Source organism: Trachinotus anak, unplaced genomic scaffold (genome assembly GCF_046630095.1).
Source record: "Trachinotus anak isolate AG129_WGS33_773 ecotype Australia unplaced genomic scaffold, CSIRO_AGI_Tana_v1 ptg000003l, whole genome shotgun sequence".
NCBI classification, from domain to species: domain Eukaryota; kingdom Metazoa; phylum Chordata; class Actinopteri; order Carangiformes; family Carangidae; genus Trachinotus; species Trachinotus anak.
Window position 1 is genome coordinate 2,302,742 of NW_027273854.1, and position 14,459 is coordinate 2,317,200.

The 14,459-nt window shown below is 44.5% G+C and overlaps 3 protein-coding genes across 4 annotated transcripts; 2 read left to right on the forward strand and 1 right to left on the reverse strand.

Annotated features, from left to right (window-relative positions):
• Positions 1–6: 6 nt before the first annotated feature.
• Positions 7–6,981, forward strand: tlcd3ba (TLC domain containing 3Ba). 2 transcript variants are annotated; one of them, XR_011686247.1, is made up of 7 exons: positions 7–843; positions 1,897–1,980; positions 4,526–4,757; positions 5,408–5,503; positions 5,829–5,938; positions 6,134–6,461; positions 6,546–6,981. XR_011686247.1 is itself a non-coding variant. In XM_071465380.1 (6 exons), exons 1-6 carry the CDS (start codon positions 719–721, stop codon positions 6,363–6,365), a joined length of 879 nt encoding a protein of 292 aa, XP_071321481.1. In that variant the 5' UTR covers positions 7–718; the 3' UTR covers positions 6,366–6,981. The 2 variants fall into 2 exon arrangements, 1 of the variants encoding a protein (XP_071321481.1); XM_071465380.1 differs by having other exon boundaries at positions 6,134–6,981.
• Positions 6,982–7,845: 864 nt separating this feature from the next.
• On the reverse strand, positions 7,846–10,258 carry LOC139611010 (heat shock 70 kDa protein 1-like). The gene is made up of 2 exons (XM_071465225.1): positions 10,089–10,258; positions 7,846–9,837 (listed from the first exon to the last, which is right to left on the reverse strand). The coding sequence occupies exon 2, from the start codon at positions 9,816–9,818 to the stop codon at positions 7,899–7,901; it is 1,920 nt and encodes a 639-aa protein (XP_071321326.1). The 5' UTR covers positions 9,819–9,837; positions 10,089–10,258; the 3' UTR covers positions 7,846–7,898.
• Positions 10,259–11,918: 1,660 nt separating this feature from the next.
• LOC139610990 (heat shock 70 kDa protein 1) lies at positions 11,919–14,451 on the forward strand. Its single transcript, XM_071465200.1, has 2 exons — positions 11,919–12,082; positions 12,334–14,451. Exon 2 carries the CDS (start codon positions 12,353–12,355, stop codon positions 14,270–14,272), a length of 1,920 nt encoding a protein of 639 aa, XP_071321301.1. The 5' UTR covers positions 11,919–12,082; positions 12,334–12,352; the 3' UTR covers positions 14,273–14,451.
• The last annotated feature ends 8 nt before the right edge of the window (positions 14,452–14,459 follow it).

Below are 14,459 nucleotides of genomic sequence, written 5' to 3' on the forward strand. Positions count from 1 at the left end.
AACTAATGCATTCATAATACTGTGTAGAAAATAAAGAAATAATACAAAACTGAGTGAATGTCAACAAGGAAGCACACTGTGGAAAGTTACTGCAATCAACAACAAAGTCAGTGCAGCTTTATTCTTGACTAAAACCAACATCACTCATGGATGTTTTACGCAGTCGCTCTAAAACTCATCTCAGATGACGAGTGTTTGCTTCTGTGTCTGTACGACTCTGAAGCTCCTGAGTCTTTCAGAGCTGTAAGAACTTTTTAATACTCTTGTGAGCAGTATGTCTGAATAGATGGCCATGCAGCTAAGTAAGGGTGGAGGGGAGGGGCGAAGTGTCAATAGGATCAATACCAAGAAGTGAAAAGGAAAGAAACCCGACCACTGTCCTCCTGATTGAAATGTCCCCACATCAGAATTAACTGAGCTGAAAACAGCTTCTCCATGCAGGTCATCCAGCTGAAGTCAGGCTCAGTGAAGCCAGACTTCCAGATCCAGGTCTCTGGTCCTCACTGAGTCCCCCAAGCAGTCTGTCCCTCATCCCTCATCACCACACCCCCTCTGACAGGTGGCACCAGGAGGCTCCACCCTCCTGATCCTCCTCTCTGAGCTCCTACGAACCTGCCCTCATTTAACACTGCAGCTCATCCAGAGAGGAAATACACACAAATACACACACACAAACACACACACACACACACACAACGCGGAGGTGAATCCAGGAGCCATGTGGGCCCTCAACCTCATCGCTGCCGGCTCCGTCTTCTTCCCTGGACTCTTCCTGCTGTCCAAACTGACTCTGAGACACATGATGGGATGGGGAGAGGGGGACGCTGCTGTCGTCTCCACACGGTAAGAACACACACACACACACACACACACACACACTGCATTGTCTTGACCAAACACTTAAAATTCATCCTCCTGTAACTTAACACCTGCCTCCATATCTTGACTGTGAACAGACTCTTGAGTCATACAAGTTTAATTTAAGAAGTAAGGGGTGCAAACCTTGTTGTTGGGCCCTTACTGGCCCCTAGTCTATGTGGCTGTTTCATTATTTCCCCAGAAACCAACCAGCGTTCCACAACTGAAATGATTAATTAATCAGTCGAAAGGAAAATCATTGGCAACACAAAATATGATGAATCAAACCATGTAGATGAATGTGGAGTATTTTTTGGGCCCCTGAGTCATCGCCCATTGTCCTGGTCGGTCCAGCCTCAGTGGAGCTGACCTCACCTCTTAACTCCTTAGTTTGTTGATGAAGAGATATCTCTCTTCTGATTGGCTGACTGTTTTCTGAGTGATCCAATAAAAATATAGCAGATTTCAGGTAAACACTCAGAGAAACCAAATCCTGCACCGTTGGATGGTGGGTCCAGGTGAACGGCTGGTTTTAAGGCTCAGTGTCTGAATACAGGCTGTGGGCATTTCTCTGTGGACTGAGGCTTTGATACTTTCACCTTTAAATCAATATCAACTGATCACAAAGCAGATCAATAATATGTGGCAGCTCAAATTCATGAAGAGTCCAAATTAAGTTTTGTCTTTCTAGGAAACTCCAGGTTTCCAGGAAATAAAATACAGGACCAGTAAAATAAAGCGTTACCAGTTTGTTTCTCTTGTTTTCCTTCTGGTACAAGTAGAAAGCCATAAATATTTGGTTGGTTCCTGATTCGTGCAGGTAAATAATGCAGTGAATATTATGAAGTGTCACCAGGTAAACAGCAGTGACACTGATCTTAAACTTTATACTGACTGAAGTGTGAAGCTTTGAGCCTGTTTTTGAGTCAAAGTTCAGATGAAACAAGGACAGATTCTTCACAGATGCTTTGATCATGTTCTCCTGGATGAAATCAGACATGAATGAAATAAATAAACCGATCACGTCTCTGCTCTCAGCCTGGTGTCGTCCATCCAGGCCGTCATGGCCTCGTCAGCCGGGTGTATCATCGTCTCATCCTGCAGGGACGTCATGGAGGACAGGTGAGGACCTAATGTCTCTTTGTATTTGCTCCGACTCACACGGTCCTGCTGCCACTACAGCACCAAATGTGGATTAATCCGCCGCTGAAAATAGTCCCCAGCAAAAGTGTTTTATATTTCCCGCTGTCTGTTTGATAAAAACTATGAGCAGCTGTTTGAGGGAACCACTTCTCTTTAAAATGAAACCAGTGGCGTTTCTAGAGTCTGTTGGGGCCCCAGGTAAAAAATGGTCGGGGCCCCTCAAATCAGCATTCATTGCAATAATGTGATAAATAATCAGACACCAACAAAAACTGTATCTTTTTATTTCCAAATGTTCATGTTAGTAGAATTTATATAAATATAAACAACTTAAAAACCTTGTGATCAAAATATAAGTCCAATAAAAACTTAATTAAATCACCAAAATAACTTCAGTGTTGTCTCGTTGTAAATAATCCACATGATAAGGCCTGATAGTTACACCCATTATTTTAATTCAATTAGTTTTAGATGTGAAAATGAGACGTCCTTCTAAATCATCCAGGGAATGACATGGGGCCCCTTTAGGGGGGCTTCGTACTGAGATGTCATTGCATATTGTCCAATGGTTGTTTTAGGGGGAGGGGGCCACATTTTGAGACACTGATGTGGAGTAAAGTCTAAAGTCTGAGACACTTTAGCTGCTCACAAAACTTCATTGATATTTGTGTTGTTTTGAAGGTATTCTTTAATGTGTGAATTCTCAGCGCTGGTCAGAGACATGAGTGAAATATGCTTCTGCTCCAGGAGCCGATCGATTACTAATCACTGTTGTCAGGTCAAAACCTTCAATCTCCAAATGTCAGCTTGTCAACTTTAAGGAAAACGTCCCCGTTGAACTTTATTACCCAGAGGCCTTTGAGGAGCTTTATGAGCTTGAGGTGGAGTGAGGAGCATCTGAGCCTCCACATGTTTGGAAAATATAAAAATCAATAAACTCAGGAGAAGGTTTCACTCGAGTCCTGTGTTGATTTGTTTTCGGCTGCGTGGACTTTACACAAGAAAATGTCGGTCGGTCCAGACGGAAACATCTCAGCAGCTTCTGGACGGACTGACGTGAACTTTTCTTCGTGTTTCCCAGAGGACGAAACCTGATCTTTCCTTTTGCTTCCAGCGAAAGAACTCGACATCCACCACATGGACTGGCACAAAATTTGATGCAGAAATTTACTTTTCACAGAGGTGAATGATTTCTTAACTTTTCTTCCAAAGCCACCGTCAGGTCAAAACATGGAGCTGATGTTTGTGGTTTTCAGTGAAATATCTCGACGACTGCTGGAGGGATTGTGATGAAATTTTGTGCAGACATTCATGATCCCAGGAGAATGAATCCTACTGACTTTGGTAATCCTGATGTGTCCAGTACTTTGGTTTATGATCAAATACCTGCAGAACCTGTGATCGAAAACATTACAGCTGTTCAACATGTTAGCATTTAATTCAAACGCCACAGAGAATCTTTGTAAATTTAAAAATACAGAAATAACCACCTGCTTCCAGGACGTTTGTTTCATGCAGCTTCTGCTGAAATGCACTGATGTCAGTGTCAGACCCAAAACTAAATCTGACACTACTTTGCTGACTTGTGAATGTGTGTGTGAACCAAACCTCATGTCTGTAATCTAATTAACAATCTGAGTCTAATTCGCCTCCTGAGCCGAGCGGCAGCAGCAGCAGCTATTTCAGTCTCTAAGACGGTCCCAGAGATCACTAATCCTCCACGCTGAGCATGATGGGAAATGAAATGATGAAGATGAAGGAGTGTGAGACAGATGACAGAGGGGTGGGGGTGGGGTGTTTCAGTAAATCCCAGGTTCCCTCAGTCAGCTCTTTCATTTCCCAGTCAAAGTGGAGAGTTTGCGTCGGAGCCACATTTGTTTATCAAATCTCACCACAGACGCAGTGAACATGCAGCAGGGAACTCTGGGTAACTGCTGCATGAAAGCTCAACTTTCAGTTTGTCAGCGTGAGAAAAGAACTCGTTCAGTGTTAAAGAAAATAATCCTTGATTGACAGATGATTGTAGATTATATTACAGATGATTAATACTGATGGAGCTGCTGGAGCTTTCAAATCAGCTGCATCACAGTCCACTTTTTTTCTGTTGATGTTTGTGGGACAAAGACTCTTCATCAAAACTACAATCAAAGCGGTATTTATTGTAAACTGTGGCATTTTTATTAAAGCTCCATATTTTACTCTTCTTCTGTGTTTTATCTGAAGTGTTGATCTCCATCAGAAGATATATTTGTGGTTTTAAGAACCAAAAACCATCTCAGTGTAGTTTTACATCTCCTCTCTCAGGCTTCTCTCTGGAGCTCTAGTAACAACAGGTCAGTCAGCCAATCAGAAGAGAGGATCTGAGCCTCTCTTCTGATTGGCTGACTGTTTTCTGAGTGATAGAAATATAGCAGATTTCAGGTAAACGCTGACGGTGGTCATTTGATGAAGTCAACAATAGATAAAAACTTCATCTACCCGGTTTGTCTCCTCGGTCTGATGTGTGATGTCACTTCCTCCTCAGACACTGGCTGACCAACTCCTACATCCTGTTCGCCACGCCCTACTTTGCTTACGACATCTACGCCATGTTCCTGTGTCACTGGCACAAGCTGCAGGTCAAAGGTCACGAGGAGGAGGAGGAGCTGGGGGGCGTCAGGTCGGTGGGGGCCGCTGTGGTGGGTTACCTGCGCAGAGAGGTCCTCATGGTGCTGCATCACATCTTCATGGTGGCCTTCTGCTTCCCCGCCTCACTGGTAACTATGGCAACAGTGACATAACTAACATCACATTTTTAGCTCTGAGTGTCTGTAATGAACACTGCAGCCTGAGGGGGGGGGGGGGGGGTCTCTAAGTTCAACACAGTGGCTCAAACATGAAGCTGCAAGATAAATCATTAAAATCATTAAAATCAGATCAGGATTCGCTGTGACCCCCCAGCACCCGTCCTCCTCGGTTCACCACTCAGGCGGCAGGTTGTTCCAGCATCTTGGAGAACCCGCCTCAGTTCCTCTGAGGATTTGGTCTGCGTTTAAAAACTGCAGTTCCTCTAATGACAACTAGAGTCTGTGACCTCTGACCTGCAGCTGCTCCTGCTCAACTTTATCTCAAGATTTGAAATATCTCTAACTGTGACAAGGGGGCGACAGAAAACGTGAGAGAGCCGCTGATCTAATGCAACGGGACATTTCCTGCCAGGGAAACACCTGCGCCCACGCTCCCAGTGTGTCGCAGGTTGAACTGAAAACCAGTGAGAACCTGAATCGTGACCTGACTTGTGTCACATGTTGTTGTTGGTGCTTTTTAAAACACAATGTTGTCGCCACAGCTTGTCATCATATCAACTTAATGTTTTTCTGCTGTGTGTGTGTGTGTGCGTGCGTGTGTGTGTGTACGTGCGTGCCAGCTGTGGAGGCAGGGTAAAGGTGATTACTTCCAGGGCCTTTTGTTTCTGGCTGAGCTCAGCACGCCGTCCGTCTGTCTGGGGAAAGTCCTGATACAGGTGAGCCAAATAAACAGACCTCTTCACGCACATGCACACACACACACACACACATCCAAAATCCAGACCAGGTTTCAGTGTCTCCTCATAATCTGGTCTAAAACAAAGTCACAACAATGAATTTGTCCAATTAATCACCTTCATAAATATTTGGTTTTGAAAACTTGATGAACTTCTGTGTGTAGCACTGAATTCATCAGGTGTCTCCTTTCACCAGTAATCTCTGTTTTTTCGACTTTAGATCATATTGATGTGTGATGTTCAGTGTGGTTCAGACATCCTGACGTTAACTCACAGCCATTGTTTGTGTCTCTGTTGTCATCAGTATAAGAAGCAGCACACTCTGCTGCACAAGCTGAACGGAGTCCTCATGCTGCTCAGCTTCTTCAGCTGCCGGGTCTTACTCTTCCCTTACCTGTACTACGCCTACAGCAGGTATCTGTCTGACTGACTGACTGAATTATTTCTTACTTTATTAATAATAATTGCTCCTCTCAAATCAATAATTGATGCCCACAAATTAAGATAAATTAAGTATAATTAAATGAGTGTAATCTGATTAAAAGGTGTCAGTTAATGATTTGACAAAAATCTGTATGAACGTCTCACTTAGTTTGGTTTGTGTTCCAGGTATGCTTCCATCCCGGTGTACTCAGTACCCCTCGTGGCCCCATGGCAGTGTAACCTGGGGGCCGCTCTGCTCTGGCCCCTGCAGCTCTACTGGTTCGCACTGATCTGCAGAGGGGCCCTCCGCCTGTTCACGAAACGCTCAAACCCACCACTGAAGACTTTTAAACCTGACCACGGCGGCTGTCTGACCCCGGGTAACGGCTGCACAGGTCACCAGACGGACAGACACTGACGCTGGAGGAGCAGAGGAATTAAAGACAGAGAGACAAACAAAACGTCTGAAGAGGGACTGAGACCTGAGCCACAACACAAGGATCAAGGGTCAAGGGTCAAACAGGTGACAGTTTCACAGAAAACCAGAGAGAAAGCGAGAGTTTCCTCTCAACTGTGTTTACTGTAAGAAAAGAGAGAGAAGTGAGGTGAAGGCCTCATGAGCCTCAGACGGAGAAGGAGAAACAGACTGAAACGAAGAACATTAAACGAGCGGCGGCTGAGTGTGTGCTGATGTTTGATGGAGTCACAGTGAGGAGACCGACCGAAAGGAATCAGGATTTAAGAATGAATTCATGAGCTTTTATTTTGACAGAGTTCATGCACACCTTCAAGTCTCAACGACAGGTTGGAACAAAGTTTAATGACTGAAGAACAAAAGGCAAAAATAACTTATTTTCACTTTATTAATGACGTTAATGATGTGTTGAGAGTTATTTATTTATTTATTTTATTTTATTTTATTTTATTTTGCCCAACTACTGTTTTCAGGTCATGAATGAACTTTCTCTTGTTGTCATGACTTATCGTATCTTTTGTTAAGATATTTACAATAAACTGGATGTTTTAGAAATGTTTCCTTTTTGATTTTGTGGAACTTTTTATCATGAACTGTTGATGCATCGCAGTACAGGTCACTTAAATCAAGTAATTAACTGATACAAGCTGTACTGATAGACACCAAACACAGGCTCATGTTTTCAACCCAGAACTATTCACAGATTTAGAAACGTGATTAGACTCAGATTTGGAGTCTTGGACATATAATCATGCTTTGCTTTCTAAAAACAACCCGGTAATAAATACTAATACAGCTGTAAATGATGGTACCACTTTCATGTACATACAGTACTTGGCAGTTCACACAGGTTGTTTTATTTTGAATCAGTTGTTTTCACCACTAAGTGTGACGTCATGTCTGCTCGAGCTGAATCTGGTGGAGTTGTCCGCTGAGTTTTTACTGCCTTCCTGTGATCACAGTGAGGAACTGCAACAGCTCTTTAAATAAGTGATTAACTGTTATTAATATCGATGTGTCCCTTCACAGATAAACGGTATAGAAAATGGATGGATGAAAAGGATATCAATATGAGCAACTTATTAATGTGATTATTACTGATAACAACAGATACATTAATATTATAAAATAAACAAAAATCACAAATGCTTTTCAAGCCATCCACTTCAGAAACATTATATTTTGAATTAAATCCCAAGAAGTTTAATTTTTCAAATTTAATTTCAAATTTATTGAATTACTGCAACTATAAACATCAAAACCACAAGGATGAAATTGAAACAACCATAAAAATAAAGTTTCATCTTAATTGCATTGTCCAGAAAGGCAGAGGTGAAAAATATAATTACACTTTTATAATCTTTACAACATATACATCATATATAAAATAAGAATCAAGCTTATGAGGAAAAGGTAAACAGTAACAATTGTATTTAAACAGTCCCAGTGATCACAGAGTCCATGTTAAGCGCCACTTTAGTCCACCTCCTCAATAGTGGGCCCCTGGGAGCCGGCTCGTGCCTGCTCTCCACAACTACTTGCAGGCATTCCTCCCTGATACAACTTGCTGATGATGGGGTTACACACTTTCTCCAGCTCTTTCTGCTTGTGTTGGTACTCCTCTTTATCAGCCAGCTGGTTGTTCTCCAGCCAGGTGACGATCTCATCACACTTCTCAACCACCTTCTTCTGGTCCTCCTCACTAATTTTGCCCTTCAAGTTCTCATCCTGCACACTGCTCTTCATGTTGAAGGCGTAGGACTCCAGGGAGTTCTTGGCAGAGATCTTGTCCCTCTGAAGCTCGTCCTCAGCTTTGTACTTTTCCGCGTCCTGCACCATCCTCTCGATCTCTTCTTTGCTCAGTCGGCCCTTGTCGTTGGTGATGGTGATCTTGTTCTCTTTGCCGGTGCTTTTGTCCACCGCAGATACGTTCAAAATGCCGTTAGCGTCTACATCGAATGTGACCTCGATCTGTGGGACCCCTCGTGGAGCAGGTGGGATTCCTGTCAGATCAAACTTGCCCAGCAGGTTGTTGTCTTTGGTCATGGCTCTTTCCCCTTCATACACCTGGATGAGGACCCCAGGTTGGTTGTCAGAGTAGGTGGTGAAGACCTGGGTTTGTTTAGTGGGGATGGTTGTGTTGCGTTTAATCAGGGATGTCATGACGCCTCCGGCCGTCTCGATACCCAGGGACAGAGGTGCCACGTCCAGCAGCAGCAGGTCCTGAACGTTGCCCGAGGTATCGCCTGTGAGAATGGCGGCCTGGACGGCAGCACCGTAAGCCACTGCCTCATCTGGGTTGATGCTCTTGTTCAGCTCTCTGCCGTTGAAGAAGTCTTGCAGGAGTTTCTGGATTTTGGGGATTCGGGTGGAACCTCCCACCAGGACGATGTCGTGGATCTGTGCCTTGTCCATTTTGGCGTCCTTCAGGGCTTTCTCCACCGGCTCCAATGTTCCCCTGAACAGATCGGAGCACAGCTCCTCAAAGCGAGCCCTGGTGATGGAGGTGTAGAAGTCAGTGCCCTCAAATAGAGAGTCGATCTCAATGCTGGCCTGGGAGCTGGAGGACAGGGTCCTCTTGGCCCTCTCACAAGCTGTCCGCAGCCTCCTCAGCGCTCTCTTGTTCTGGCTGATGTCCTTCTTGTGTTTCCTCTTGAACTCCTCCACAAAGTGGTTGACCATGCGGTTGTCAAAGTCTTCTCCACCCAGGTGAGTGTCTCCAGCTGTGGATTTGACCTCAAAGATACCATCTTCGATTGTCAGGATGGACACGTCGAAGGTTCCTCCGCCCAGGTCAAAGATCAGGACGTTACGTTCTCCTGATTTGCCTTTGTCCAGACCATAAGCAATGGCGGCTGCTGTCGGTTCGTTGATGATCCTCAGGACGTTGAGTCCTGCGATGACGCCTGCGTCTTTAGTCGCCTGCCGCTGAGAGTCGTTGAAGTACGCTGGGACTGTGACGACCGCGTTGGACACCTTTTGGCCAAGGTACGCCTCAGCAATCTCCTTCATCTTCACCAGGACCATGGAGGAAATCTCCTCAGGGTTGAAAGCTTTGTTCTCCCCTTTGTACTCCACCTGAATTCTGGGCTTCCCTCCATCTGAAACCACCTTGAAGGGCCAGTGCTTCATGTCAGCCTGCACCACTGGGTCATCAAACTTCCTTCCGATCAGTCTTTTGGCATCAAACACAGTGTTGCTGGGGTTCAAGGCCACCTGGTTCTTAGCTGCGTCCCCAATGAGCCTCTCTGTGTCAGTGAACGCCACATAGCTGGGGGTGGTCCTGTTGCCCTGGTCGTTGGCGATGATTTCGACTTTTCCGTGTTGGAAAACCCCCACACAGGAGTAGGTGGTGCCCAGGTCGATGCCGATCGCTACACCTTTAGCTGCAGACATTATGACTGGAGATTGTTGCCTGTCAAACAGTTAAACAACCTTTTAGAAACTAAACATCAACACATTACTACACATGTACACTGACCCACAATATATACTTCTCAGACTACAGTTATATGATCATTACTGGAAGAAAATACACCAGAACAAAGCTGTTTGCCCCACTTACATTACTGCAAAATGAAACACACATTTACCATTTATTATTCATTATATTATTTTCTGTCAATGTAAACTACTTTACCAATCATTAATCAAGGTTGTACTCACAGTTAAGTGTTTTCCTGTTGGTCTGTGAAGTGAAGTGAAGTGAAGTGAAGTGAAGTGAAGTGAAGTGAAGTGAAGTGATCTTCTCCTCCCTCTCTGGTCTTCTGCTGGTCTGCTCTCTTTCTGCTGCTGTCTCTCCGACCTGCCCTTTTATATCTGTGGCCTCACTCTGGCTGCTTCTAGAAGTTTCACACACAACACCACAAAGTCAGCGTCTGTGGCAGATCGAACTTCCTGTGACTCATTTCAAAATAAAACAATATCTTAATGATTGTTTTCAAATGTTATTGAGCAAAGACTGATGCCAAGCCACTATGTGTTTGTAACGTAACACTTGCTTTATGATCTTATATATCACTGAATTGTTGTTGTCCCTTTTAAAAGGCAGGCTGTCACATAGAAGTGGATTCACCATCAGAAACCATTCTTCCTTTCAGCTGAACATGAACTCACACAGCTATCACCGCATGTCATGGTATCACTTTAACCACAGTAGATTTTACTTGTTTTTCTGTCAGCAGCACAGAAGTTGAACAATATTTCCTAAAAAAAAAACGGACTAAGACAATCAGAGACAGTTTTTTAGAAAACATTCTAGATTTGTGAAAAAACTTATGAACCATAACATTGACAATGATTTTAAACAGCTTTAAATTCAAACTCAAGAGCTATAAACATAATGATGAAATTATCTCTAAAAGTAATTTTATTTCAGGTACAGAAACGTGTACTGAGGTGAATACTGTCGTGTGTGAATAAATGCCATGAGTCACACTATGAATCACTCATACAGACAAAGTGCTGAACTTTCTGTCTGGGTTTTTCTCCAAGTGCACAGAAGCTTCTCACTCAGTCCAGAAACTTCGTCTTATTATGTAATCAAACCGGAAACCGCAGCGGCGCTCGCTGCTCTCATTGGCCAGCCTTTTGTCGACGACTTACGTCATTCAGGAAGTGATCATGAGAAAAATATCGGTCATATAGCCTTGAAAATAAGACTACGGTTTGATTTTTTTTTTTTTTTGAACTGGTCAATTAACTTGGAGGTGTTTTATTTTGAAATGAGACGTAAGTCGTCGACAAAAGGCTGGCCAATGAGAGCAGCGAGCGCCGCTGCGGTTTCCGGTTTGATTACATAATAAGACGAAGTTTCTGGACTGAGTGAGAAGCTTCTGTGCACTTGGAGAAAAACCCAGACAGAAAGTTCAGCACTTTGTCTGTATGAGTGATTCATAGTGTGACTCATGGCATTTATTCACACACGACAGTATTCACCTCAGTACACGTTTCTGTACCTGAAATAAAATTACTTTTAGAGATAATTTCATCATTATGTTTATAGCTCTTGAGTTTGAATTTAAAGCTGTTTAAAATCATTGTCAATGTTATGGTTCATAAGTTTTTTCACAAATCTAGAATGTTTTCTAAAAAACTGTCTCTGATTGTCTTAGTCCGTTTTTTTTTTAGGAAATATTGTTCAACTTCTGTGCTGCTGACAGAAAAACAAGTAAAATCTACTGTGGTTAAAGTGATACCATGACATGCGGTGATAGCTGTGTGAGTTCATGTTCAGCTGAAAGGAAGAATGGTTTCTGATGGTGAATCCACTTCTATGTGACAGCCTGCCTTTTAAAAGGGACAACAACAATTCAGTGATATATAAGATCATAAAGCAAGTGTTACGTTACAAACACATAGTGGCTTGGCATCAGTCTTTGCTCAATAACATTTGAAAACAATCATTAAGATATTGTTTTATTTTGAAATGAGTCACAGGAAGTTCGATCTGCCACAGACGCTGACTTTGTGGTGTTGTGTGTGAAACTTCTAGAAGCAGCCAGAGTGAGGCCACAGATATAAAAGGGCAGGTCGGAGAGACAGCAGCAGAAAGAGAGCAGACCAGCAGAAGACCAGAGAGGGAGGAGAAGATCACTTCACTTCACTTCACTTCACTTCACTTCACTTCACTTCACAGACCAACAGGAAAACACTTAACTGTGAGTACAACCTTGATTAATGATTGGTAAAGTAGTTTACATTGACAGAAAATAATATAATGAATAATAAATGGTAAATGTGTGTTTCATTTTGAAGTAATGTAAGTGGGGCAAACAGCTTTGTTCTGGTGTATTTTCTTCCAGTAATGATCATATAACTGTAGTCTGAGAAGTATATATTGTGGGTCAGTGTACATGTGTAGTAATGTGTTGATGTTTAGTTTCTAAAAGGTTGTTTAACTGTTTGACAGGCAACAATCTCCAGTCATAATGTCTGCAGCTAAAGGTGTAGCGATCGGCATCGACCTGGGCACCACCTACTCCTGTGTGGGGGTTTTCCAACACGGAAAAGTCGAAATCATCGCCAACGACCAGGGCAACAGGACCACCCCCAGCTATGTGGCGTTCACTGACACAGAGAGGCTCATTGGGGACGCAGCTAAGAACCAGGTGGCCTTGAACCCCAGCAACACTGTGTTTGATGCCAAAAGACTGATCGGAAGGAAGTTTGATGACCCAGTGGTGCAGGCTGACATGAAGCACTGGCCCTTCAAGGTGGTTTCAGATGGAGGGAAGCCCAGAATTCAGGTGGAGTACAAAGGGGAGAACAAAGCTTTCAACCCTGAGGAGATTTCCTCCATGGTCCTGGTGAAGATGAAGGAGATTGCTGAGGCGTACCTTGGCCAAAAGGTGTCCAACGCGGTCGTCACAGTCCCAGCGTACTTCAACGACTCTCAGCGGCAGGCGACTAAAGACGCAGGCGTCATCGCAGGACTCAACGTCCTGAGGATCATCAACGAACCGACAGCAGCCGCCATTGCTTATGGTCTGGACAAAGGCAAATCAGGAGAACGTAACGTCCTGATCTTTGACCTGGGCGGAGGAACCTTCGACGTGTCCATCCTGACAATCGAAGATGGTATCTTTGAGGTCAAATCCACAGCTGGAGACACTCACCTGGGTGGAGAAGACTTTGACAACCGCATGGTCAACCACTTTGTGGAGGAGTTCAAGAGGAAACACAAGAAGGACATCAGCCAGAACAAGAGAGCGCTGAGGAGGCTGCGGACAGCTTGTGAGAGGGCCAAGAGGACCCTGTCCTCCAGCTCCCAGGCCAGCATTGAGATCGACTCTCTATTTGAGGGCACTGACTTCTACACCTCCATCACCAGGGCTCGCTTTGAGGAGCTGTGCTCCGATCTGTTCAGGGGAACATTGGAGCCGGTGGAGAAAGCCCTGAAGGACGCCAAAATGGACAAGGCACAGATCCACGACATCGTCCTGGTGGGAGGTTCCACCCGAATCCCCAAAATCCAGAAACTCCTGCAAGACTTCTTCAACGGCAGAGAGCTGAACAAGAGCATCAACCCAGATGAGGCAGTGGCTTACGGTGCTGCCGTCCAGGCCGCCATTCTCACAGGCGATACCTCGGGCAACGTTCAGGACCTGCTGCTGCTGGACGTGGCACCTCTGTCCCTGGGTATCGAGACGGCCGGAGGCGTCATGACATCCCTGATTAAACGCAACACAACCATCCCCACTAAACAAACCCAGGTCTTCACCACCTACTCTGACAACCAACCTGGGGTCCTCATCCAGGTGTATGAAGGGGAAAGAGCCATGACCAAAGACAACAACCTGCTGGGCAAGTTTGATCTGACAGGAATCCCACCTGCTCCACGAGGGGTCCCACAGATCGAGGTCACATTCGATGTAGACGCTAACGGCATTTTGAACGTATCTGCGGTGGACAAAAGCACCGGCAAAGAGAACAAGATCACCATCACCAACGACAAGGGCCGACTGAGCAAAGAAGAGATCGAGAGGATGGTGCAGGACGCGGAAAAGTACAAAGCTGAGGACGAGCTTCAGAGGGACAAGATCTCTGCCAAGAACTCCCTGGAGTCCTACGCCTTCAACATGAAGAGCAGTGTGCAGGATGAGAACTTGAAGGGCAAAATTAGTGAGGAGGACCAGAAGAAGGTGGTTGAGAAGTGTGATGAGACCGTCACCTGGCTGGAGAACAACCAGCTGGCTGATAAAGAGGAGTACCAACACAAGCAGAAAGAGCTGGAGAAAGTGTGTAACCCCATCATCAGCAAGTTGTATCAGGGAGGAATGCCTGCAAGTAGTTGTGGAGAGCAGGCACGAGCCGGCTCCCAGGGGCCCACTATTGAGGAGGTGGACTAAAGTGGCGCTTAACATGGACTCTGTGATCACTGGGACTGTTTGAAATACAATTGTTACTGTTTACCTTTTCCTCATAAGCTTGATTCTTATTTTATATATGATGTATATGTTGTAAAGATTATAAAAGTGTAATTATATTTTTCACCTCTGCCTTTCTGGACAATGCAATTAAGATGAAAATTAAACC

Coding starts and splice junctions, on each gene's coding strand:
- LOC139611010 (XM_071465225.1), bottom strand. CDS start 9,818: ATGTCTGCAGCTAAAGGTGTAGCGATCGGCATCGACCTGGGCACCACC.
- LOC139610990 (XM_071465200.1), top strand. CDS start 12,353: ATGTCTGCAGCTAAAGGTGTAGCGATCGGCATCGACCTGGGCACCACC.
- tlcd3ba (XM_071465380.1), top strand. CDS start 719: ATGTGGGCCCTCAACCTCATCGCTGCCGGCTCCGTCTTCTTCCCTGGA. Junction 844..1,896: donor GCTGCTGTCGTCTCCACACG/GTAAGAACACAC, acceptor CTCTGCTCTCAG/CCTGGTGTCGTCCATCCAGG. Junction 4,758..5,407: donor TCTGCTTCCCCGCCTCACTG/GTAACTATGGCA, acceptor CGTGCGTGCCAG/CTGTGGAGGCAGGGTAAAGG.